Below are 25,493 nucleotides of genomic sequence, written 5' to 3'. Positions count from 1 at the left end.
GCAACACAGTGGAGCAAAAAAACAGAATAACCACATGAAAAGAATCACTGGGAAGGTTGGCTTATCTGAGACATCTCAAGAAGGCTAGGAACAAATAAGGGCAGAAGATATCAGTACCAGCCACATAACAAGTGCCATCATTTGCTGCAGTGGCCTGCTCTGTGGAAGACCCTGGCAACCCTTGCCACTGAGAACCTGAACAGCCTGTACAACAGACTCTCTACAGCTTTCACGAAAGAGGACCCTGTTTGTCAGTGCAAACCCCAGAAGCCTGCTCCACAGAGACACCAACAGCTTGTATGACTGAGGTAACCAATGATGGTTGCTACCGTGGATCACTGGAGAGAGACGTGCTGCTGTACCTCCCTCATGAGGAGCTGCTGTTCCACTGCCCTGGAGTCAGGGCTGTCAGTCCCCCACCCCCAAACCCATACATGCCCCTGACCCCAGAGCCATGGGTGTTCCATGTATGCCCATGTTTCAGACCCCAACTTTGTGACCACGCTGTGTTTTCCTGGGGTCCAAACTCCAGACCTGCAGCTGCCCTGCAAGTACCTGTATCTCAGGCACTGGAGCCACTGCAAGTGGACCTGAACCCCAGAACCACTGTCCTCTGCAAATGCACGTGTTCTAGTCCCCAGCTCCATGGCTGCTCCACATGTGCTCGTATCTCAGGCACACAGCTGCTGGTGAGCCAGTGCCCTGGACCCTGGAGGCATGGTTGCTCCACAAGCACCCACGCTCCAGATCTCAGGTATGTCACTGTTCCATGGATGCCACATATCAGACATCAGTGCCACCACCACTGTGAGTGTACCTGAAGCCAAACATAGCACCAAAAGTGATGCCCTTGGCCATGACATCCCCCAAGGGAGAAAAAGATGTCAGGATGTCCCCAGCAGATTTCACCACTGAAGATCACAACAGCACTCACAGCAGCTGCAGATACCCTTAGCATTGGCCTTTAAGGACCCATGCAGTCTTCACCAATGATGACCTAAGCTGACAGAGCTGCATGGAGACTATGCCACTTGGGCTTCCCTGGAGCTGGAACAACCACAGTCACCCAGTCAATGTCTCTGCAGCCACCCACAGACGAAGGCCTTTCCCCACCAAAACCATTCTGTAAAGTCTGGAAGAGGTGACTGATCCATCAAATGCACAGACAAATGCAATTCTACGAGAGACAACAAAAATCAAGGAAACATGACATCACAAAAGGAACACAATAATTTTCCAATAACTGACCCAAAGAATTGGAGATCTACAAATTGTCAAAGAAGAACTCAAAATAATTGTGTCAAAGAAGTTCAGCAAGCTACAAGAGAACACAAATATACAACTTAACAAAATCAAGAAAATAATTATGAACAAAATGAGAGTTCAACAGAAAGGCAGAACCATAAAAAAGAGCCAAACAAATTCTAGAGCTGAAGAATGCAATGAATGAAATGAACAATGCAGCAGAGAGCATCAACAGCAGATCTGATCGAGCAGAAGAAATAATCTGTGAACTCAAAACAAGTCATTAGGAACTATTCAATTAAAGTGAAAAAAAATGAAAAAGAATGAAGAAAGCCTACATGAATTCTGAGACACAAAATGCCAAAGGGAGTTCTTCAAGCTGAAATGCAAGGATGCTAATAGCCCATAAAAGATATGAAAGAACAGGTAAACCTCATTTTCTTGCACTTTGTTGATATTGTGGTTTTTTGTTTGTTTGTTTGGGGTTTTGTTTACAAATTGAGGGTTTGTGGTAACCCTGCATTAAGCAAGTTGATCAGTGCCATTTTTCCAACAGCAATTGCTAACTTCATGACTCTGTGTCACATTTTAGTAATCCTCACTGTATTTCAAACTTTTTCATTATTGTTATATTTCTTATGGTGATCTCTGATCAGTGATCTTTGATGTTACCACTGTAATAGTTTGGCAGCACTACAAACCACATCCATATAAGACAGCACACTTAACTGATAAATGTATGCGTTCTGACTGCTCCACCGACTGGCTGTCCTTCCATCTCTCTTCCTCTCCTTAGGCCTCCCTATTCCCTGAGACACAACAATATTGAAATTAGGCCAATTAATAACCCTACAATGACCTCTGTGTATTCAAGTGAAAGGTAGAGTCGCACATCTCTCATTTTAAATCAAAAGCTAGAAATGATTAAGCTTAGTGAGGAAGACATGTTGAAAGCCATGATATGACAAAAGCTAGATCTCTTGCACCAAATAGTCAGCCAAGTTGTGAATGCAAAGAAAAGTTCTTGAAGGAAATTAAAAGTGTTATTCCAGTGAACACACAAATGATAAGAAAGTGAAACAGCCTTATTACTGATATGGAGAATGTTTTAATTGTCTGGATAGAAGAGCAAACCAGCCACAGCATTCCCTTATGCCAAAGCCTAATTCAGAGCAAGGCCCTAAATTTCTTCAATTCTATGAAGGCTGAGAGAGGTGAGGAAGCTGCAAAAGAAAATTCTGAAGGTAGCAGAGGTTGGTTTATGAGCTTTAGGGAAAGAAGCCATCTCCATAACATAAAGGTTCAAGGTGAAGCAGCAAGTGCTAATGTAAAAGCTGTGGAAAGTTATCCAGAAGAATAAGCCAAGATAATGAATGAAGGTGGTTACACTAAAAAAACAGACTTTCAATGTAAGCAAGACAATCTTCTTCTGGAATAAGATGCCATCTTGGACTTTCTTAGCTAGAGAGGAGAAGTCAATGCCAGGCTGACTCTCTTGTTAGGGACAAACATAGCTGGTCACTTTAAGCTGAACCCAATGCTCATTTACCATTCTGAAAATCCTAGGGCTCTTAAGAATTGTGCTAAATCTACTCTGCCTGTGCTCTATAAATGGAACAACAAAGCCTATATGACAGCATGTCTGTTGACAAGATGGTTTACTAACTATTTAAACACCACTGTTGAGATCTACTGCTCAGGAAACGATTCCTTTCAAAATATTACTGCTCACTGACAATGCACAGGTCACCCAAGAGCTCTGATGAAGATGTACAAGATTAATGTTGTTTTTATGCTTGCTAACACAACACCCATTCTGAAGCCCGTGGATCAAGGAGTACTTTTGTCTTTCAAGTCTTATTATTTAAGAAATACATTTCATAAGGTTATAGCTGCCATGGACAGTGATTCCTCTGATGGATCTTGGAAAAGTCAATGGAAAACTTCCTGGAAAGGATTCACCATTCTGGATGCCATTAAGAACATTCATGGTGGGCTTCCCTGGTGGCGCAGTGGTTGAGAATCTGCCTGCCAATGCAGGGCACACGGGTTCGAGCCCTGGTCTGGGAAGATCCCGCATGCCATGGAGCAACTAGGCCTGTAAGCCACAATTACTGAGCCTGTGCATCTGGAGCCTGTGCTCCGCAACAAGAGAGGCCGCGATAATGAGAGGCCCACACACCGCGATGAAAAGTGGCCCCCACTTGCCGCAACTAGAGAAAGCCCTCGCACAGAAACGAAGACCCAACACAGCCATAAATTAATTAATTAATTAATTTAAAAAAAAAGAAAAAGAACATTCATGGTTCATGGAAAGAGGGCAAAATATCAACATTAACAAGGGCTTGGGAAAAGTTATTTCAGCTCTCATGGATGACTTTAAGGGGTTCAAGACTTCAGTTGAGGAAGTAACTGAAGAGGTGGTGAGAACAGCAAGAGAACTAGAATTAAAAGCAAAGCCTAAAGATGTGACTTAACTTCTGCAATCTCATGATGATAACTTTCACAAATGTGGAGTTGCTGCTTATGAATGAGCAAAGAAAGTGATTTCTTAAGGTGGAATCTTCTGGTGAAGATGCTCTGAAGACCACTGAAATGACAACAAAGGATTTAGAATGTCATGCAAACTTAGTTGATAAAGCTGTGGCAGGGTTTGAGAGAACTGACTCCAATTTTGAAAGAAGTTCCACTGTGGGTAAAGTACTATAAAATGCATTGCACGCTACAGAGAAATCACTTGTGAAAGAGTCAATCAATGCAGAAAACTTCATCATTGTCTTATTTTAAGAAATTGCCACAGTCACCACAACCTTCATCAACCACCACCCTGATCAGTCAGCAGCCATCAACATCAAGGCAAGACCCTACACCAGCAAAAAGATTATGACTCTCTGAAAACTCTGCTGATGGTTACCATTTTTAGCAATAAAAGTATTTTTTATTAAGGAATGTACATTTTTAAGACATAATGTTATCACACACTTAATAGACCACAGTATAATGTAAACATAACTTTTATAAGCACTGGGAAATAAATAACAATATAATAATAGTAGGGAACATCAGTGGCCCACTTTCAAAAGTGGTTAGATCATCCACACAGAAAATCAACAAGGAAACATTGGACTTGAACCATATCTTAGACCAAATGGACCTAAAAGACATATATGGAACATTCTACCCAACGACAGTAGAAAACACATTCTTCTCAAGTGTGCATGAAACATTCTCCAGTATTGACCACGTAGGGCCACAAAAGAAGCTTCAGCACATTTAGAAGATTGAAATCATACCAACTGTCTTTTCTGACCACAAAGACATGAAACTAGAAATCAGTAACAGGAAAACTGGAAAATTCACAGATATGTGAAGATTAAAAAACATACTCCTGAACAACTAATGGGTCAAAGAAATCAAAATGAAATCAAAAATACCTCAAAACAAACAAAACAAAAATGGAAATACAATATACCAAAAACTTACTGTACAGAGCTAAATAAGTTCTGGGAGTGCAGTTTATTGTGATAAACCCCTACATTAAGAACTAAGAAAGATCTCAAAAAAACAACCTAAATTTACACCTCAAGGAACTAGAAGAAGAACAAACTAAGCACAAAGTTAACAGAGGAAAGGAAATAACAAAGATCATAGTAGAAATAAATGAAATAGAGACCAGAAAAACAATAGAAAAAAACCACAAAACGAACAGCTGGTTTTTGAAAACACAAAATTGACAAAACTTTAGTTAGACTAAGAAAAAAAAGAGAGAAGCCTCAAAATTTTCAAAAAATTAGAAATGAAAGGTAAGACATTACAAATGACACCTCAGAAATACAAAAAGATGACTATAAGCAATTATACACCACCAAATTGGATAACCTAGAAGAAATGGGTAAATTCCTAGAAACATACAAACTGCCAAGACTAAATCATGAATAAATAGAAAAATTTGAGCAGACTAATAATGAGTAAGAAGATTGAATCAGTAATCAGAAACCTCCTAACAAAAAAGACTTGGATCAGATCGTTTTACTGGTGAATTCAACCAAACATTTAAGGAAGAATTAATGCCAGTCCTTCTCAAACTCTTCTCAAAAATTGAGGAGGAGGGAATACTCTCAAATTCGCTTTACGATGATAACATTACCCTGATACCAAAGCCATATAAGGGCACTATGAGAAGAAGAAAAAAAAGGCCAATATCTCTGATGAATATAGAAGCCAAAATCCCAAGCAAAATACTAGCAAACTGAATTCAATAGCACATTAAAAGGATCATGCACCATGATCAATGGGATTTATTCCTGGGATGCAAGAATGGTTCAAAATATGTGAATAAATAAATGTGATATACCACATTAATAGCATAGGAGGGTTCTCGCTTTTCTCCGTGCCCTAAATAAATAGGAAAACATCCATGTTCAAGGATCAGAAGACTTAAAATTGTTAAGATTACAGTGCTCCTCAATTTAATCTACAGATTCAATACAATTCCAATCAGAATCTCAGTTGACTTCTTTGTAGAAGTTGACAAACTGATTCTAAAATGTAAATAAAATTGCAAAGGACTCAGAATAGCAAAAACAATCTTGAAAAAGCAGAACAAAGTAGGAGGACTCATATATCCTGATTTCGAAACTTACTACACAGCAATAGTAATCAAGAAAGAGTGATATGAACCATGGAATACTACTTAGCTATGAAAAAGGAATGATTTTTCTTTCTTTAAAGGGTGATACTAGCACAAAAAATAAACACAGATCAATGGAATAGAATTGGGAATCCAGAAATAAGACCATGAATCTATGGTCAACTGATTTTCAACGAGTGTGCCAAGACCATTCAATGGGTTTAAAAAAATAGCCTTTCAACAAATGGTGCTGTAATAACTGGATAGCCACAAGGAAAAGAATGAAGTTGGATTGTTACCTCACCATATATAAAAGCTAACTCAAAATAGCTCAAAGATCTAAATATAAGAGCTAAAACCATAAAACTTCTAGAAGAAAACAGGGGTAGGTTTTCATGACATCAAATTTAGCAAAGGATGCTTAGATATGACACCAAAAGCATGAGACACAAAAGAAAAAATAGACCATTTTGATTTCATCAAAATTAAAACTTTTTGTGCTTTAAAGGACACAGTGAAGAAGGTGGAAACACAACCCACAGTAGGGAGATCAGCCAAAATGGTGGAGTAGAAAGACCATGAGCTCACCTCCTCTCATGGCCACACCAAGATAATAACAATGATTTACAGACCACTTATTGATGAAAAAGACCAGAACCTACCATAAAAGATCTTCTATAACTAAAGATATAAAGAAGGAACCACAGTGAGATAGGTAGTCAAGACCCATACCCTCTGGGTGGGTGACCCACCAACAGGAAAATAATTACAATTTCAGAGCATCTCCCTAAGGAGCAAAGGTATTGAGCCCCACATCAGTGTCCCCAGTCCAGCATTCCTCTGCCAGGAAGATGAGCCACTAGAACTTTTGGCTTTGAAGGCCAGTGGGGCTTACTTGCGGGAGACCCAGAGAGCGGTGGGAAATGGAGATTCTACTAATAAAGCATGCACACAAAAATCTCACATGCTCCGAGACCCAGCTCAGAAACAATCATTTGAAAGGAGCCTGGGTTAGACCTACCTGCTAATCTTGGAGAGTCTCCCAGAGAGACAGGGGTCAACTGGAGCTCACCTGGGGACACAGACACTGGTGGCAACTATTTTTAGGAGCTCATTCTACCACATACTATTTTGGATCCTCCCTCTAGCTTATTAGCTCCAGGACCCAGCTGTGCCCATGCCCACCAATCCACAGGCACCAGTACTAGGACATTTCAAGCCAAGTAACTAACTGGGTGGGGACACAGTCCCACCCACCAGTAGACAAGCTGCCTTAAGACCCCCCCCTGAATCCACAGCCACCCCTGGACACAACCCTGCCCACCAGAGGATGCAGGATGAGGTCCCACACACCAGTGAGGCGGACACCAGCCTCAGGACAACGGTACCCCTGCAGCCTGCAGACTCAGCCCACCCATCAGCAGACCAGCACCAGCTCTGGGACTAGCTGGGCTCCGACCCTGCCCACCAGCAAGCCAACACAAGCTTTAGGACATCCTGGACCCTGCAGCCAGCCATGTCAAGAACCAGCTTCACCCACCAGCAGTCTGACACCAGCTCTGGGACCCCGGGCCCTGTAGCCAGACCCCAGGACTCAGCTTTTCCTGCCAGTGGGCTGGCACTAGCCCCAGGACCTAGCTTCACCCACCAGTGGGAAGACACCAGCCCAGGATCTCCTTGACTCCAGCTCTGCCCACCAGTGAGCTAGCAGTACCCAGGGGCCACCTGTGGGTCTGCAGCCTGCCGCCTCATGACCCAGCCCCACCAAGCAGTGGCCAGCAGCCTCTGCACAAGGCAGGGCCTGGCAACCAACCAGACCCAGGGCGGGTGGTAGAGCCAAGCCTACGAGACCACCCACAGTAGTCAGCCCACCACAACAGAAGGACCCAAGCAGCCCAGCTAGCGGGCATCCCTAGAGCATATATGGGACCCATAAGGAACTCTTTCAACTCAGTAATGAGAAGACAAGTAGCCCAATTTAAAAATAAGAAAAATATATGAGCAGACATTTCTCCAAGGAAGAAACACAAATGGCCAATAAACATGAAAAGATGCTCAATATCACTAATCTTCAGGGAAATGCAAATCAAAACCATAATGAGATACCACTCCACACCCAGGGGGTAGCTAGAATCAAAAAGGAAGATAAAAACAAGTATTGGTGAGGATGTAGAAAAATCAGAACCTTCAGAACTACTGATGAAAATGTAAAATTGTGCAACAATTTGGAAATAGTCTGGTAGTTCCTCAAATGATTAAACATAGAGTTACCATATGATCCAGCAATTCCACTCCTAAGCATATACCAAAGAGGAGAGATGAAATCATATGCTCACACAAAAGCCTGGACATGAATATTTAGAGCAGCATTATTCCTAATAGTCCAAAAGTAGAACAACCCAAATGTCCATCAACTGAGGAATGCATAAACAAAATCTGGTAAAACCATACAATGGAATATTGTTCAGTCATAATATAACATAAATGAACTTATCTACAAAACAAAAACAGACTCACAGACATAGAGAACAAAATTTGTGGTTGCCAAGGGGGATGGAGGGTGGGGGAGGGATGGATTGGGAGTTTGGGATTAGCAGATGCAAACTATTATACAGAGAATGGATAAACAACAAGGTCCTTCTGTATAGCACAGGGAGCTATATTCAATGTCCTGTAATAAATCACAATGGAAAAGAATATGAAAAAGAATGTATGTATATGTATAAATGAATCACTTTGCTGTACAGCAGAAATTAACACAACATTGAAATCAACTATACTTCAATAAAACAATTTTTTAAAAAGAAAAAAAAAGTAATGAAATACTAATCCATGTTACAACTTGGATGAACCTTGAAAACATGATGCTAAGTGAAAGAAGCCAATGCAAAAAGCCACATTTTTTTTTTACAATTCCATTTATATGAAATGTCCAGAAGAGGAAAATATAGAGATAGAGAGATTAGTGGTTGCTTAGGTCTGGGAGAGAAGGAGACTGTGCTGTAATAGCTAAAGAGTACAGGGTTTCTTTCTGAGGCGATGAAAATGTTCTAAAATTGACTGTGGTGATGGTTGCACATATCTGTGAATATACTAAAAAACCACTGAATTATACACTTTAAGTGGGTGCATTTTATGTTTTGTGAATTATATCTCAATAAAGCTGTTAAAAATTATTTATTTTAGAACACTAGACCAAACTAGATGAAACATTACCAGGAAAGATGATGCCAACTATATCACATTACAACTGTATTTATTAATTTAACTAATGGTTCCAAATATATATATATATATATATATTTTTATATATATATATATATATATATATATATATATATATATATATATATATAAGACAAGAATGAAATAAGCCAAAATATTGCCTGTAGGTGATATTCTTCAATTTTTTTTAAACTTTCTCTACTCGCCAGTGCATGTTATCACAGTGATAATCAGGATAAAAGTATAAAACCTATAATAATCAGTTATAAATTCATGGAAATACACACAGGAAGAAGACCCAGGACCACATGCTTTAGGCTCCTAAAAGCTTCTGTTCTGAGGAATTTGGGCTCCAGTAAAGGAATCTGGGAAAGAGACATTAACAACCAGATGGACGTGCCAACTCATCCTGTCGAAGTTACAATGACACTCCCGGTCTGCACCACTCCAACTCCACCCCAGCTCCAGCCCAATTTAAAGCTATTCTTCCATAGATTGAAATGCAAAGAGAATCTCTGATTCTATTTGAATCAGTGGAAAGCTAAGTTATGAAAGATACCTACCCCTGGGAAATCATGTACAAACCTGGAAAGCCTGCGTACCCGCAAATTTAAAACATAAAAATAGTAAATGTATTGGTTACATTAAACCCTGTTAGGAAACAGAACCCTGAAGTTCAGAACCTGGAACCATAAATCACATCAAACTGCACCTCACCCTGCATAAAATTGAGGGTTCCAAATCCGTCAATCGTGCCAGCTGCAAAACTGTAGCCCAAGGCTGGTTTACATGTTTTTGCCTAAAGGAAAAAATTTTAAAAACAAAACAAAAATGAAACATAAACAAAAAAAGAAACAGAAGTTGAAATTCAATAATGACATCAGCCCAGAGCTTTACCCTTGTGGCATAATCAGTGTGACTCAGTGACACTTACTGTGTGTGTAGAATTGAGCCAGACAGTGACGTCCGTCATATTCACCCACTGATGAGCCGAAGCCAGTGGCCCAGTTACCTCCTGAGAGGCAGAGGCATACAGTTCCTAGAAAACGCACACAACCTTACCATTAAAAGCAAAAACCTGGGGCTTCCCTGGTGGCGCAGTGGTTGAGAATCTGCCTGCTAATGCAGGGGACACGGGTTCGAGCCCTGGTCTGGGAGGATCCCACATGCCGCGGAGCAGCTGGGCCCGTGAGCCACAACTACTGAGCCTGCGCGTCTGGAGCCTGTGCCCCGCAACGGGAGGGGCCGCGATGGTGGGAGGCCCGCGCACCGCAATGAAGAGCGGTCCCCGCGCCGCGATGAAGAGTGGCCCCCACTTGCCGCAACTAGAGAAAGCCCTCGCACGAACCGAAGACCCAACGCAGCCAAAAATAAATAAATAAATAAATAAAGTAGCTATTAAAAAAAAAAAAAAAAAAAGCAAAAAAGCTAAAATGAATACCAGCAATCGTACCTAAAAAGTGCCAATTTGGAAAAGAGTCTTTCAGTCAAGTTTTGTTTTGCTGTCTGATTAGACAGAGCATGCGCATCTCTCCACCAAACCCCCTGTAGCTTCCCAGAAACCCAAAGGCCCTGAGACCATTGATCTGTGTCTATTTCCCACAAATATGAAATTCCAGTGATGCAGGCTATGGTACAAATGCTCCAATCTCACTAGAAAGATAGTCAAGAAAATTTAAGGTTAGGAGTAGGTGGGCCAAATTACCTTCTTTGCCAGAACAAGAGGGCATCCATGGGGATTCTCATGGAGTTTTCCCTCTCCCAGTCCTTGAGTCCTCTGGCAGGGCTGATGCCAAAGGGGGGCTTGAAAGTCTTCAGGACCCACTTCATCTGCATCTGTTCCCCCACCCACTGTTCACCTTTGGATGTTCTTTTTTTTTTTCCAGTATGGTCAATTGATGCTTTTTTAATCTTATGGGAAATGTGAGTCAAAATATATTTAGGAAGGTGTGTTTGTATTGATCTGTATCATACAGTAGAGGCAAACCCTGCTTCAGCACCGATGCCTTTGCCTGACACCTAAGGCATTTCTACTCTATTGACATGTCAGTTTCCACAGCCACATGGGAACTCTCAAGTTGTCAGTAACACCAGCTGCAGCTTGCGTCTCCTCATTAAGAGGGAAGTTGTGCCTTGCTGAGAAGAGAATCCAGAATATGGGACAAATCTCTATGTCGACTGGGCTCAGAATGGTAACAAAATTTCTGACGCCAAATTGTGTCAGGGGTGCACGCCCTAAATAGAATCTGTTAATTTAGAACAATGCACTGATAATACCACAGTAATTAAAAAGAAACTGAAGCAATTAGGTTGGCTGGTGTCTGATGTTTTTAAGGTGTTTTTGTTCTTCCTTAATTGCTCCTGAAACATTTTAGAACCCTTGAGACAAAATATTTACACACACACACTCTCTCAAGCCCATGCTCACTAAAGGTATGGGTAAGCTATAAAAAGGAAGAGATTTAACTATCTTTGTCAGAGATGGCTCAGCTCAAAGTTATCTTTTCTCTTTTCCATCAGAAATGTCTCCATAGGAGCTGATACAAAATATGTAAGCAAAATGGAAGATAAGATTTAGAAGAGGAAGGAGGGTAGAGTAACTTGTAGTAAGCTCACTGGAGACCAGATTCTCTCTTCATCAAAAAATCTTTTAAAAAGAAAGGAAAATGTAAGATGGATGATCTTTCCATATCAAAAAGACCAGGGACTGGGAGATTAACCAAGATGGCGGAGTAGAAGGACGTGCTCTCACTCCCTCTTGCGAGAGCACCAGAATCACAACTGGCTGCTGGACAATCATTGACAGGAAGACCCTGGACTTCACCAAGGAGGATACCCCACGTCCAAGGACAGAGGAGAAGCCACAGTGAGACGGTAGGAGGGGCGCAATCAGAGTAAAATCAAATCCCATAACTGCTGGGTGGGTGACTCACAGACTGGCGAACACTTATACCACAGAAGTCCACCCATTGGAGTGAAGGTTCTGAGCCCCACGTCAGGCTTCCCAACCTGGGGGTCCGGCAACGGGAGGAGGAATTCCTAGAGAATCAGACTTTGAAGTCTAGTGGGAATTGATTGCAGGACTGTGACAGGACTGGGGGAAACAGAGACCCCACTCTTGGAGGGCACACACAAAGTAATGTGTGCATCGGGACCCAGGGGAAGGAGCAGTGACCCTGGGGGAGACTGAACCAGACGTACCTGCTGGTGTTGGGGGGTCTCCTGCAGAGGCAAGTGGTGGCTCTGTTTCACCGTGGGGATAAGGACACTGGCAGCAGAGGTCCTGGGAAGTTCTCCTTGGCGTGAGCCCTCCCAGAGTCTGCCATTAAACCCACCAAAGAGCACGGGTAGGCTCCAGTGTTGGGTTGCCTCAGGCAAAACAACCAACAGGGAGGGAACCCAGCCCCACCCATCAACAGTCAAGTGGATTAAGGTTTTACTGAGCTCTGACCGCCACAGCAACAGGGAGGGAACCCAGCCCCACCCATCAACAGTCAAGTGGATTAAGGTTTTACTGAGCTCTGACCGCCACAGCAACAGTCAGCTCTACCCACCACCAGAGCCTCCCATCAAGCCTCTTAGATAGCCTCAACCACCAGAGGGCAGACAACAGAAGCAAGAAAAACTACAATCCTGCAGCCTGTGGACCAAAAACCACAGTTACAGAAAGACAGAGAAGATGAAAAGGCAGAGGACTATGTACCAGATGAAGGAACAAGAAAAAACCCCAGAAAAACAACTAAATGAAGTGGAGATAGGCAACCTTCCAGAAAAAGAATTCAGAATAATGATAGTGAAGATGATCCAGGACCTCGGAATAAAAATGGAGGCAAAGATTGAGAAGATGCAAGAAATGATTAACAAAGACCTAGAAGAATTAAAGAACAAACAAACAGAGATGACCAATACAATAACTGAAATGAAAACTACACTAGAAGGAATCAATAGCAGAATAACTGAGGCAGAAGAACGGATAAGTGACCTGGAAGACAGAATGGTGGAATTCACTGCTGCGGAACAGACTAAAGAAAAAAGAATGAAAAGAAATGAAGACAGCCTAAGAGACCTCTGGGACAACATTAAACGCAACAACATTCGCATTATAGGGGTCCCAGAAGGAGAAGAGAGAGAGAAAGGACCAGAGAAAATATTTGAAGAGATTATAGTCGAAAACTTCCCTAACATGGGAAAGGAAATAGCCACCCAAGTCCAGGAAGCGCAGAGAGTCCCATACAGAATAAACCCAAGGAGAAACACGCCGAGACACATAGTAATCAAAGTGGCAAAAATTAAAGACAAAGAAAAATTACTGAAAGCAGCAAGGGAAAAACGACAAATAACATACAAGGGAACTCCCATAAGGTTAACAGCTGATTTCTCAGCAGAAACTCTGCAAGCCAGAAGGGAGTGGCATGATATACTTAAAGTGATGAAAGGGAAGAACCTACAACCAAGATTACTCTACCCGGCAAGGATCTCATTTAGATTTGATGGAGAAATCAAAAGCTTTACAGACAAGCAAAAGCTACGAGAATTCAGCACCACCAAACCAGCTCTACAACAAATGCTAAAGGAACTTCTCTACGTGGGAAACACAAGGGAAGAAAAGGAACTACAAAAACGAACCCAAAACAATTCAGAAAATGGTCATAGGAACATACATATCGATAATTACCTTAAACGTGAATGGATTAAATGCCCCAACCAAAAGACATAGACTGGCTGAATGGATACAAAAACAAGACCCATATATATGCTGTCTACAAGAGACCCACTTCAGACCTAGGGACACATACAGACTGAAAGTGAGGGGATGGAAAAAGATATTCCATGCAAATGGAAATCAAAAGAAAGCTGGAGTAGCTATACTCATATCAGATAAAATGGACTTTAAAATAAAGCATGTTACAAGAGACAAGGAAGGACACTACATAATGATCCAGGGATCAATCCAAGAAGAAGATATAACAATTATAAATATATATGCACCCAACATAGGAGCACCTCAATACATAAGGCAACTGCTAACAGCTATAAAAGAGGAAATCGACAGTAACACAACAATAGTGGGGGACTTTAACACCTCACTTACACCAATGGACAGATCATCCAAAATGAAAATAAATAAGGAAACAGAAGCTTTAAATGACACAATAGACCAGATAGATTTAATTGATATATATAGGACATTCCATCCAAAAACGGCAGATTACACGTTCTTCTCAAGTGCGCACGGAACATTCTCCAGGATAGATCACATCTTGGGTCACAAATCAAGCCTCAGTAAATTTAAGAAAATTGAAATCATATCAAGCATCTTTTCTGACCACAACGCTATGAGATTAGAAATGAATTACAGGGAAAAAAACGTAAAAAAGACAAACACATGGAGGCTAAACAATACGTTACTAAATAACCAAGAGATCACTGAAGAAATCAAACAGGAAATAAAAAAATACCTAGAGACAAATGACAATGAAAACACGACGACCCAAAACCTATGGGATGCAGCAAAAGCGGTTCTAAGAGGGAAGTTTATAGCTATACAAGCCTACCTAAAGAAACAAGAAAAATCTCAAGTAAACAATCTAACCTTACACCTAAAGAAACTAGAGAAAGAAGAACAAACAAAACCCAAAGTTAGCAGAAGGAAAGAAATCATAAAGATCAGAGCAGAAATAAATGAAATAGAAACAAAGAAAACAATAGCAAAGATCAATAAAACTAAAAGTTGGTTCTTTGAGAAGATAAACAAAATTGATAAGCCATTAGCCAGACTCATCAAGAAAAAGAGGGAGAGGACTCAAATCAATAAAATCAGAAATGAAAAAGGAGAAGTTACAACAGACACCGCAGAAATACAAAACATCCTAAGAGACTACTACAAGCAACTTTATGCCAATAAAATGGACAACCTGGAAGAAATGGACAAATTCTTAGAAAGGTATAACCTTCCAAGACTGAATCAGGAAGAAACAGAAAATATGAACAGACCAATCACAAGTAATGAAATTGAAACTGTGATTAAAAATCTTCCAACAAACAAAAGTCCAGGACCAGATGGCTTCACAGGTGAATTCTATCAAACATTTAGAGAAGAGCTAACACCCATCCTTCTCAAACTCTTCCAAAAAATTGCAGAGGAAGGAACTCTCCCAAACTCATTCTATGAGGCCACCATCACCCTGATACCAAAACCAGACAAAGACACTACAAAAAAAGAAAATTACAGACCAATATCACTGATGAATATAGATGCAAAAATCCTCAACAAAATACTAGCAAACAGAATCCAACAACACATTAAAAGGATCATACACCATGATCAAGTGGGATTTATCCCAGGGATGCAAGGATTCTTCAATATACGCAAATCAATCAATGTGATACACCATATTAACAAATTGAAGAATAAAAACCATATGATCATCTCAATAGATGCAGAAAAAGCTTTTGACAAAATTCAACACCCATTTCTGATAAAAACTCTCCAGAAAGTGGGCATAGAGGGACCCTACCTCAACATAATAAAGGCCATATATGACAAACCCATAGCAAACATCATTCTCAATGGTGAAAAACTGAAAGCATTTCCTCTGAGATCAGGAACGAGACAAGGATGTCCACTCTCACCACTATTATTCAACATAGTTCTCGAAGTCCTAGCCACGGCAATCAGAGAAGAAAAAGAAATAAAAGGAATACAAATTGGAAAAGAAGAAGTAAAACTGTCACTGTTTGCGGATGACATGATACTATACATAGAGAATCCTAAAACTGCCACCAGAAAACTGCTAGAGCTAATTAATGAATATGGTAAAGTTGCAGGTTACAAAATTAATGCACAGAAATCTCTTGCATTCCTCTACACTAATGATGAAAAATCTGAAAGAGAAATTATGGAAACACTCCCATTTACCATTGCAACAAAAAGAATAAAATACCTAGGAATAAACCTACCTAGGGAGACAAAAGACCTGTATGCAGAAAACTATAAGACACTGATGAACGAAATTAAAGATGATACCAACAGATGGAGAGATATACCATGTTCTTGGATTGGAAGAATCAACATTGTGAAAATGAGTATACTACCCAAAGCAATCTACAGATTCAATGCAATCCCTATCAAATTACCAATGGCATTTTTTACGGAGCTAGAACAAATCATCTTAAAATTTGTATGGAGACACAAAAGACCCCGAATAGCCAAAGCAGTCTTGAGGCAAAAAAATGGAGCTGGAGGAATCAGACTCCCTGACTTCAGACTATACTACAAAGCTACAGTAATCAAGACAATATGGTACTGGCACAAAAACAGAAACATAGATCAATGGAACAAGATAGAAAGCCCAGAGATTAACCCACGCACCTTTGGTCAACTAATCTATGACAAAGGAGGCAAAGATATACAATGGAGAAAAGACAGTCTCTTCAATAAGTGGTGCTGGGAAAACTGGACAGCTACATGTAAAAGAATGAAATTAGAATACTCCCTAACACCATACACAAAAATAAACTCAAAATGGATTAGAGACCTAAATATAAGACTGGACACTATAAAACTCTTAGAGGAAAACATAGGAAGAACACTCTTTGACATAAATCACAGCAAGATCTTTTTTGATCCACCTCCTAGAGTAATGGAAATAAAAACAAAAATAAACAAGTGGGACCTAATGAAACTTCAAAGCTTTTGCACAGCAAAGGAAACCATAAACAAGACGAAAAGACAACCCTCAGAATGGGAGAAAATATTTGCAAATGAATCAACGGACAAAGGATTAATCTCCAAAATATATAAACAGCTCATTCAGCTCAATATCAAAGAAACAAACACCCCAATCCAAAAATGGGCAGAAGACCTAAATAGACATTTCTCCAAAGAAGACATACAGACGGCCACGAAGCACATGAAAAGATGCTCAACATCACTAATTATTAGAGAAATGCAAATCAAAACTACAATGAGGTATCACCTCACTCCTGTTAGAATGGGCATCATCAGAAAATCTACAAACAACAAATGCTGGAGAGGGTGTGGAGAAAAGGGAACCCTCTTGCACTGTTGGTGGGAATGTAAATTGATACAGCCACTATGGAGAACAATATGGAGGTTCCTTAAAAAACTAAAAATAGAATTACCATATGACCCAGCAATCCCACTACTGGGCATATACCCAGAGAAAACCGTAATTCAAAAAGACACATGCACCCCAATGTTCATTGCAGCACTATTTACAATAGCCAGGTTATGGAAGCAACCTAAATGCCCATCAACAGACGAATGGATGAAGAAGATGTGGTACATATATACAATGGAATATTACTCAGCCATAAAAAGGAACGAAATTGAGTCATTTGTTGAGACGTGGATGGATCTAGAGACTGTCATACAGAGTGAAGTAAGTCAGAAAGAGAAAAACAAATATCGTATATTAATGCATGTATGTGGAACCTAGAAAAATGGTACAGATGAGCCAGTTTGCAGGGCAGAAGTTGAGACACAGATGTAGAGAATGGACATATGGACACCAAGGGGGGAAAACTGCGGTGAGGTGGGGATGGTGGTGTGCTGAATTGGGCGATTGGGATTGACATGTATACACTGATGTGTATAAAACTGATGCCTAATAAGAACCTGCAGTATAAAAAAACAAACAAAACAACTAATACTAAACTTTCATTGGGTTATTTGTATGGAAATATGTTAATGTAAATGTTTCGGACATTACATGAAATTTCTAAAAATCTTATATTTGTATTTGTATGGAAATATGTATGGAAATATGTTAATATAAATGTTTCAGACATTACATGAAATTTCTAAAAATCTTATATTTGTATTTGTATGGAAATATGTATGGAAATATGTTAATATAAATGTTTCAGACATTACAGGAAACTTCTAAAAATCTTATATGTTCTGGTATAATGTTATAAGTAATAATCCTAGTTATTACTTTAAAATGTATATCTCAGAAATAACTAATTTTCTTGTCAACTGCATTATTATGAACTTTCATCAAATCTTTAACCATGGTCATTTTTAAGTCTTTTGTCATTTACAGACAGTTCTGGGTGTACTCTGATGATTTTGCAAATATGTTCCTATAAAAGGGTTTCATCTTCAAGAAATTCATGGAAAAGACTCTGACAAGTACAGGTTTCTGGTAACTGACTGTACTGCTGAACTGAATGAATAAGCATTTTCAGAACTCTAATGAAAAACTGATGAACTCATAAAAGTGCTAACAAAAGATCAAGATGAAAAAAAAAATTAATTACATGGGACTGAGTGAACTGATGAGGATGAGTATAATTTTTGTGAATTTCTGTCTGAATTAAAAAAAAAAAAATCCCACAAGGACTCAGAGGCAAAGAATATACAAATCAATTTTCACTGCAAAGTAAAGGAGCTGTTACAGTGGAGGATTACTAGACTGAATGTCAATATTATGACATAGTATGAGTGTGTTTCATGTTTGGTAATTGCAGTCATTGTTGCTTTTGTTGTGGTCATCCATGTACAATGCTTGGTGTCAGTCTATTTATCTCTTGTAAAAATAAAATACAGTGTGTGTGTGTGGAAAAAAAAAAAAAAAGAAAAGTATAGGAGTGAACCTCAGTAACATGTTAATAGTGTTTGTTTCTATACTGGGGCTATGAGTGATTTTTCTTTCTTCTTTGGCCTTTGTGAAATTTCTACATTTCTTCTACAAGGAACATGTATTAGTTTATTATTCAGAAAAAAAGATAAATAAAGTGAACTGATTGAAAAAAAAAAAAAAAAAGACCAGGGACTAATTTGAATCCAAATTGCAAGAATTGGCAGTGGTGCCACTCAGCTTTACCTTGTCACCGAAGGAAAAGTTAAGAAATGGTAGGGCTTCCCTGATGGTGCAGTGGTTAAGAATCCGCCTGCCAATGCAGGGGACACAGGTTCGAGCCCTGGTCCGGGAAGATCCCACATGCCGCGGAGCAACAAAGCCCATGCGCTACAACTACTGAGCCTGCACTCTAGAGCCCATGAGCCACAACTACTGAGCCCGTGTGCCACAACTACTGAAGCCTGCGTACCTAGAGTCCATGCTCTACAAGAGAAGCCACCGCAGTGAGAACCCCGCACACGGCAACAAAGAGTAGCCCCTGCTCACTGCAACTAGAGAAAGTCTGCGCGCAACAACGAAGACCCAACGCAGACAAAAATTAATTAATTTTTTTTTTTAAAAAAGAAAGAAATGGTCAGGTGACTTGGCAGGCCAAGACCTGAGAGACTTCTGAGAATTTGGGTCAGTCTGGTTATATCTGGTCATACCACATGAATTGAAAACTTTACAATCTATCATCCAACCGCCTGAAGCAAGCATTCTGGCTGAAAGAGAATGTTTCCTGATTACTCGCTTTTAAATGTACTTCCTATTAGAAGCCAGACACAAGCAGTCAGAGAGAGGTTCCTGTGTGGTTTGTGAAAACAACCTTCCTGGTTGACAATAAACAGCATTCAGTCTTCCAGACTCTTTGGTGCAGCTTGAGCTCCTGCTGTCTTCCTTACAGTTACGGACTTCCTGATGAACAACGTCAGTGGATTTTAAAGCATAGCTTTGAATGAAGATGAAAGAAGCGGGCCCACAGCTTACCTTTGCTTTCTCATATATTATCCGTCCTATGATTTGTGTGCTGTCAAGCATATCCTGCCCAGGTCCCATAGCAATGCACATGCTAGGCTGGAACAAAATGACACAAGATGTGTTCTTAGTGAAATAAGCAATTCTTTTAAAGAATGGAAAATGACAAGTGAATCTAAGCAAATAGATTTTTTTAAAGCCACATTCCAGCATTTCTTTTGAGGCATTCTCTTAATTTACAGATTATGAGAAGCAAAATCATTCACGGAATTAGAGCAATGAATGTTGCTAGAAATCATCTATTCTAGAAACTTACTTTTAAAAATAAGGAAACTGAGGCTCAGGTGAGTTAGATTTACTGAAGATTATACAGGTAGCTAATATCTGAGCTATTACCTAAAGCCAGGCCTTTCCATTTGCTGCACATCTTTCTCTTTGCTGGTTCCTGCCTATGGCACTTGCTCATGATTACCTTCAATTGAAACTCAGTTAAAATTATATTGGAACAACTAGCTGAGCCTCTGGAAAAAAATCAGTAAATACATCTGGCTCTATATTTTACTTCTTACACCAGAAAAGTTTGCGAATGATCGGATACTTAAATATTATAAATGGCACCCAAAATGTATTAAAAGAAAATATGGATGAATATATTCTAAAGTCTAACCATGTGAAAGGCCCTTCTAAGAATTATATGGAACACAGTTTGACAGTTTAAACATTTTAAACATCCATATCGGGGGGGAAAACATAAGTAAGACTGAAAGATAACTGATAAATGGGGTGTTGAGGGATGAGTTTGCACAGTTTATGACAAACTAAGACTTTAATATATTAGGAGCTTTAAAAAGTCAGCAAGAAAAAAATACCCTTATTAATATATTTTGATTCATTCATATTGAGTTGGGTATTCTCTTATTTGTAGTAAAAATCATCACATTGTATACCTTAAACTTAGACAGTGTTAGATGTCAATATATCCCAATAAAGCTGGAAAAAAATAAAAGCAAAAAAAAAAAAAAAAAGCATCCTAATGGATAACACCATGGATACAGATGAAATAGGTAATTCACACACACACACACAAAATGCAAATGTAAATGGCCATTCAACGTTATAATATGTTCAGTCTTAATGAGTAATTGAATATAAATTTAAACTATGAAGAGAGAACTCTTCACATTTGTGCTGGAAAAAATTGAAAGATTGACAAACCTGCTGGTGGGGAGAGTTTGGGGAAAGTGTCACTCATGCACTGTGGGTAGAAACGTGATTGAGAGTATTTGAGCAATGTGTAGAGTATATTAGAGGTGCTTTGAAAAAAAAGAACAAACTCACTTTTAAGGATTTGTCCTAAGGTGAAACTCACACATGTGAAAAAATATATGACAAGCATAGTGACCATAGCATGCTTGTATGAAGGAAGAAAATAAGAAGGGAGAGAGGGTGTGAGGAGAAAAGCAGGAAAGGAAAGAAAATACTCATCAGTAGGGGATTGGTTAACCAAATTATAGTACTTAAAATTAAAAATTACAAAGTTAGTTTAAATAATGTTTTAAATTATATTTACTGGAAATAAGGAAGCAGGGTATAGAACAACATTACAATATGATCCCATCTATGTAAAATTGTACATATATGTGTGTACAGGTGCATAAAAAGTTGTCTGGAAGGATGTTTATTAAAATTTTCACAGGTTAATTGTGGGATGAAGGGGTGCTCCTTGACATAAGTTTTATTTTCTGAACTTTTCAATATTGTGTGTATTTTTAACAACCATATATCATTTTTCTAAAAAACATTAAAGCTATTTTCTAAATTTAAAAAACTTGTTTTTAAAGAAACCACATTAAAGCAGAAGACACGGCAACATTTGTCCATTTCCCTCTTTTGCTCAAGCGTATCCTGACTTAGTTCAAAAAGCCATCTCTCTCCTCGCAGTGATCCCATTCCTCATTCCAAATAAGTCTAAGGCGATCGTGGAAATTCCCTAGGCTTTGCCAAAGATTGGTCAGGAACCCAGCTTAAGCCAATTAACACATACCATTTCTCCAGTAACTGTTTTGGTCCAGGGATGGACATGTGACATAAATTGACAGTCAGACTAAAGAGAATTCTTATTCCGTGGTTGGAAGAGAGGCTCTCTCTCTCTCCTACTGGGTATGAGAGAAAAAAGCACACACCTTCCTCACTGATGACTGGCATCTTGCAGACATGAGGGAAGCTAATCCAACACGAAGGGAAACAAAGAGAAACTGAATTGTGTTGTGGAAGGGGGTATGATTTTGCTGTAATTTTTGCTGATTATAAAGTAAACTATACTTATTGTAGAAAAAGTATTAAAAAGTATAAATAGAATTAAAATAATGAACAAAAAATAGAAAACTGCCTATAATAGTGCCAAAAAGAGAAAATCGTGGTTAACATATCAGTGTGTTTCATTTTGTCTTTTTACTATGATACATTTATTCTCAAAACTGCAGTCATGATGAATATGCAATACTAAACCCTGAATTCCTTAGTATTATGGGCTCTTTCCCACATTAAGTATTCCAACATAAGACATGAGGTTGATGCATAATATTCTATTGCAAATAAGTATTATAATTTATTTAACCATTTCATCTGTGAATTTTGGAATTTAACAAGTAATCCTCAAATCTAATGTGAATTAATGGTGTGTAAAAATTTTGGAAGTGAACAGTAACAAAGACTTTTTTTCATTGAAGTGTAGTTGATTTACAATGTTATGTTAGTTTCTGGTGTATGAAGACTTTCTATATAAAAATAGTAATATACAATGGAAAAGTATAATTGTTAAAACTATATTTCTCATTGAGTGGGGTTGACTGGGATAAAATAAATAGCCCAGAAATAGTGTTTAATAAAAGCAATATCACAGGTGAAATACTCTATAAATAAGCATAAGAACCTAGAAGCTAGAATCTGCTGCTCATGTCAAAGTTGCAAAGAATAAGAACCTAGAAGCTAGAATCTGCTGCTCATGTCAAAGTTGCAAAAATCTAAATGAAGATGGGAGGACAGCCTTACTTGTTGCCTTTAAAACTTATCACATAGAATTGTATATAGTCATAAAGAGATTTTTTTAAGACAAATTAGGTAGAAAACTCAAATCCTATACCAATAAAAAAATCAATAAATAAGTTATAAAATGTTGTTCATGAACGAATAAACACATGAAGAGGTGTGAGAGTGGTAACTTTGGGGAAAGGGAGAGGGTAGAGGGGAAGGAGGTGAACAGGGACTTTCACTTTTTACTGCTCTTTATGCTTCCCATGTGGTTTGAGTTTTTACACCAAGATTGTTTTGTTTGTTTGTAATTTATAAGAAAGGAAAAAGAATTTTGACCTTGTATTTTTAGAAAACCCTATAGACTTTATAATCACTGAGAAATGTCTCAGTCAGGCAGTTTTTGTACTAAATTGTGACTTCAGAAATGCCAAGGAAAAATGTTTCAGGCTGTCCAATTTTGGGGAAGGATATTTAATCTCTGACATTTACTAAATTGTCTTACCATTCAAAAAATTTAAGAATCAAATGGAAAACTACAATTTTACCCAATCGAAATTTAGTAGGTGCTTTTGAGAAGAGCAAATGCTAGCAGTAAGTAGGCCAGAGTATACTTGAGGAGAACATAATTGTAAATGAATGTTGAATAGTTAAACGTAAAATGTACTCGAGATGCAAAAACAGATTTCATGTCATTATTACCTACCCCACCAATGGGACAAGTGCTATTGGCATTATCACAAGACTCTCCCGTGTTGATGCAATGCGGACCAAGAATATTGGGGGACACATCTCCCAGGTTCGATGAAGCAAAAGCTGCTACATACGGTCCCTGCCAAAAGAAACATCCAGTTGCCTTTTATTCTTTCTTTTTTTTGGTGAAGGGGGGGAGCAGAGAAAGGTTTATTTCAGGGCCAAGCAAGGAGAACAGGCAGCTCATGCTCAAAAGACCCAAACTCCCCAATGGCTTTCAGGGGAGCATTTTTAGGCAACATTTGGGGGTGAAGGCTGCAGGATTCATGACTTTCTTCTCATTGATACGTTGTGAAGTAACAGTGTGGTGTTTTAGGAATCTTCATCATCAACTTTCCAGTTCCAAACAGTCTGGGGTCTAGTGCTTGTGCTCAGCAGGTAGTCGCCATCCTCCACCTGAGTGGGGGTCTCAGTTCCTGTAGAACAACTGGTTTCAGGACTTAATGAAGCTCAGGTTCTTGATGTCTCATCGCAGAAAGAATTCAGTGAGGGACAAAGTGATAGGTAAGAAGTGGATTTATTTAGAGAAAAGCACATTCCACAGACAGTGTGGGCCATCCCCAAAGGTGAGAAAGGTCTATTCTTTCTTATTTACCACAATGAGTTCATTAAAAAGGCAAACATTCAACCCACTCTGGTGAACTATTCAAAATCGTTTGCATACGACAAAAGGAGGATGTACAATATTCTGAGAGAATTTTTTATTTCTGAAAAGGCTCACATTGCAGTCAGCATACGTGTTATTACTCGTGATATTCCAGTTATCAATAAAGCTATTTCAAGTAGGAGAGCTTCATATTTGTGTCTCAAACAGCAACATTTTGACAAAAAATACAGTGTACAACGAGTTATAAAATGCTGACCTATCAACCCAGTGTCTGGAGCTCAGAGATCCATTTTCCCTTTAAAAATAAATAGCCTATTGGTTTAAAAAGTGAAGAGCCAATCCGGATTTTTCTGTTGCACAACTGAACCTAAATATAGCCTCCACCACCCAGACGTGCCCTCTGTGTATATTTTCTCTATCTCTTCAACCTGAAATAACAACACAAAACCTTTTAGAGTAGGGCAAGACCTTAACCTCAACCAACTGGTCTACCATTCTACCTTAAATTCTTAAATTTTCTTAGGGAAAGAGATAATCAAGTACAGGAGATTATGTGTCTTTTTTTATACTAAAAAGATAATGGGAAACTCCTTTCTTTTCCCTAAAACACAGGCTAAAATGAAAAAAATAGAGATTTGTCAACAAAGGAGCTAAAAAATCAGACCAGATGTTCATGGGCTAATATTCCCACAACATCGCACAGAAAAACCTGAACAAACTTTTTGGCCAACCCAATATCTTTGTAACAGAACACTTATTGTAGGCAAGGGCCTGGGGTTCTCATCCCATCATATATTCTTCTGCAATTAGGGGCTAGATGCTGGGGTCAAGCAGAGCAGGGTCCTTCCTCGCCAAATATCTGCAGTCAGTAATTTACACAAAGCTGACGAGTTTCCTGGAGTACATGGACTGGGTTTCTGGACACCCCCAACTCTGATCCCATCACTCACTGCATTTCAAAGTTACAAAGACAAGTCTAATGGATTAGGGTTGTCTCTGACTTAGGCCATACTGCAGGAAAGTAGAAATCCCTTGAAAGGAAATTAAGAGGGAAGTCTGGACCACAGAAAAGGACTCATTCCCTGTCCTCATTCAGATTCCTATACCATTAAGAAGGTGCTTAATAATTTTATATCTCTGAAAACAAGAGATATAAACACAACACAGTTTATCATATTTCCAAGTTAATCAAAAATTATATATGGCAAAAACTATTATATAGTAATTTGCCCTTCCTTATCCAACTAACTGTAACTTTATGAAGTCATCACATCAGTAGTATTTGACACAAAGCTAACAGTCACTTAAAATTTTTCTTAGGGAGGATGGAGAATTCTTTCTAGCCAAGCATGTCAGTATGTGGCATCCATGATGA

General features: G+C 39.1%; 1 protein-coding gene across 3 annotated transcripts in view; it reads right to left on the bottom strand.

The window, feature by feature from the left end:
• The window catches only part of ASAH2 (N-acylsphingosine amidohydrolase 2), an 86,723-nt gene that overhangs the window by 28,788 nt on the left and 32,442 nt on the right, over positions 1-25,493 (bottom strand). For 2 of the 3 annotated variants that reach the window (XM_007182840.2, XM_057531122.1), the window contains exons 9-12: positions 23,465-23,590; positions 19,741-19,827; positions 10,035-10,139; positions 9,818-9,899 (exon numbers count right to left, since the gene is read on the bottom strand). In XM_007182840.2, the coding sequence (XP_007182902.2) occupies positions 9,818-9,899; positions 10,035-10,139; positions 19,741-19,827; positions 23,465-23,590 (400 nt within the window). The remainder of the gene's footprint in view (positions 1-9,817; positions 9,900-10,034; positions 10,140-19,740; positions 19,828-23,464; positions 23,591-25,493) is intronic. The other variant, XM_057531123.1, reaches the window with a different exon arrangement.

This window comes from Balaenoptera acutorostrata, chromosome 16 (assembly GCF_949987535.1).
Source record: "Balaenoptera acutorostrata chromosome 16, mBalAcu1.1, whole genome shotgun sequence".
Lineage (NCBI taxonomy): Eukaryota > Metazoa > Chordata > Mammalia > Artiodactyla > Balaenopteridae > Balaenoptera > Balaenoptera acutorostrata.
This window is presented reverse-complemented; position numbering and strand designations above follow the sequence as displayed.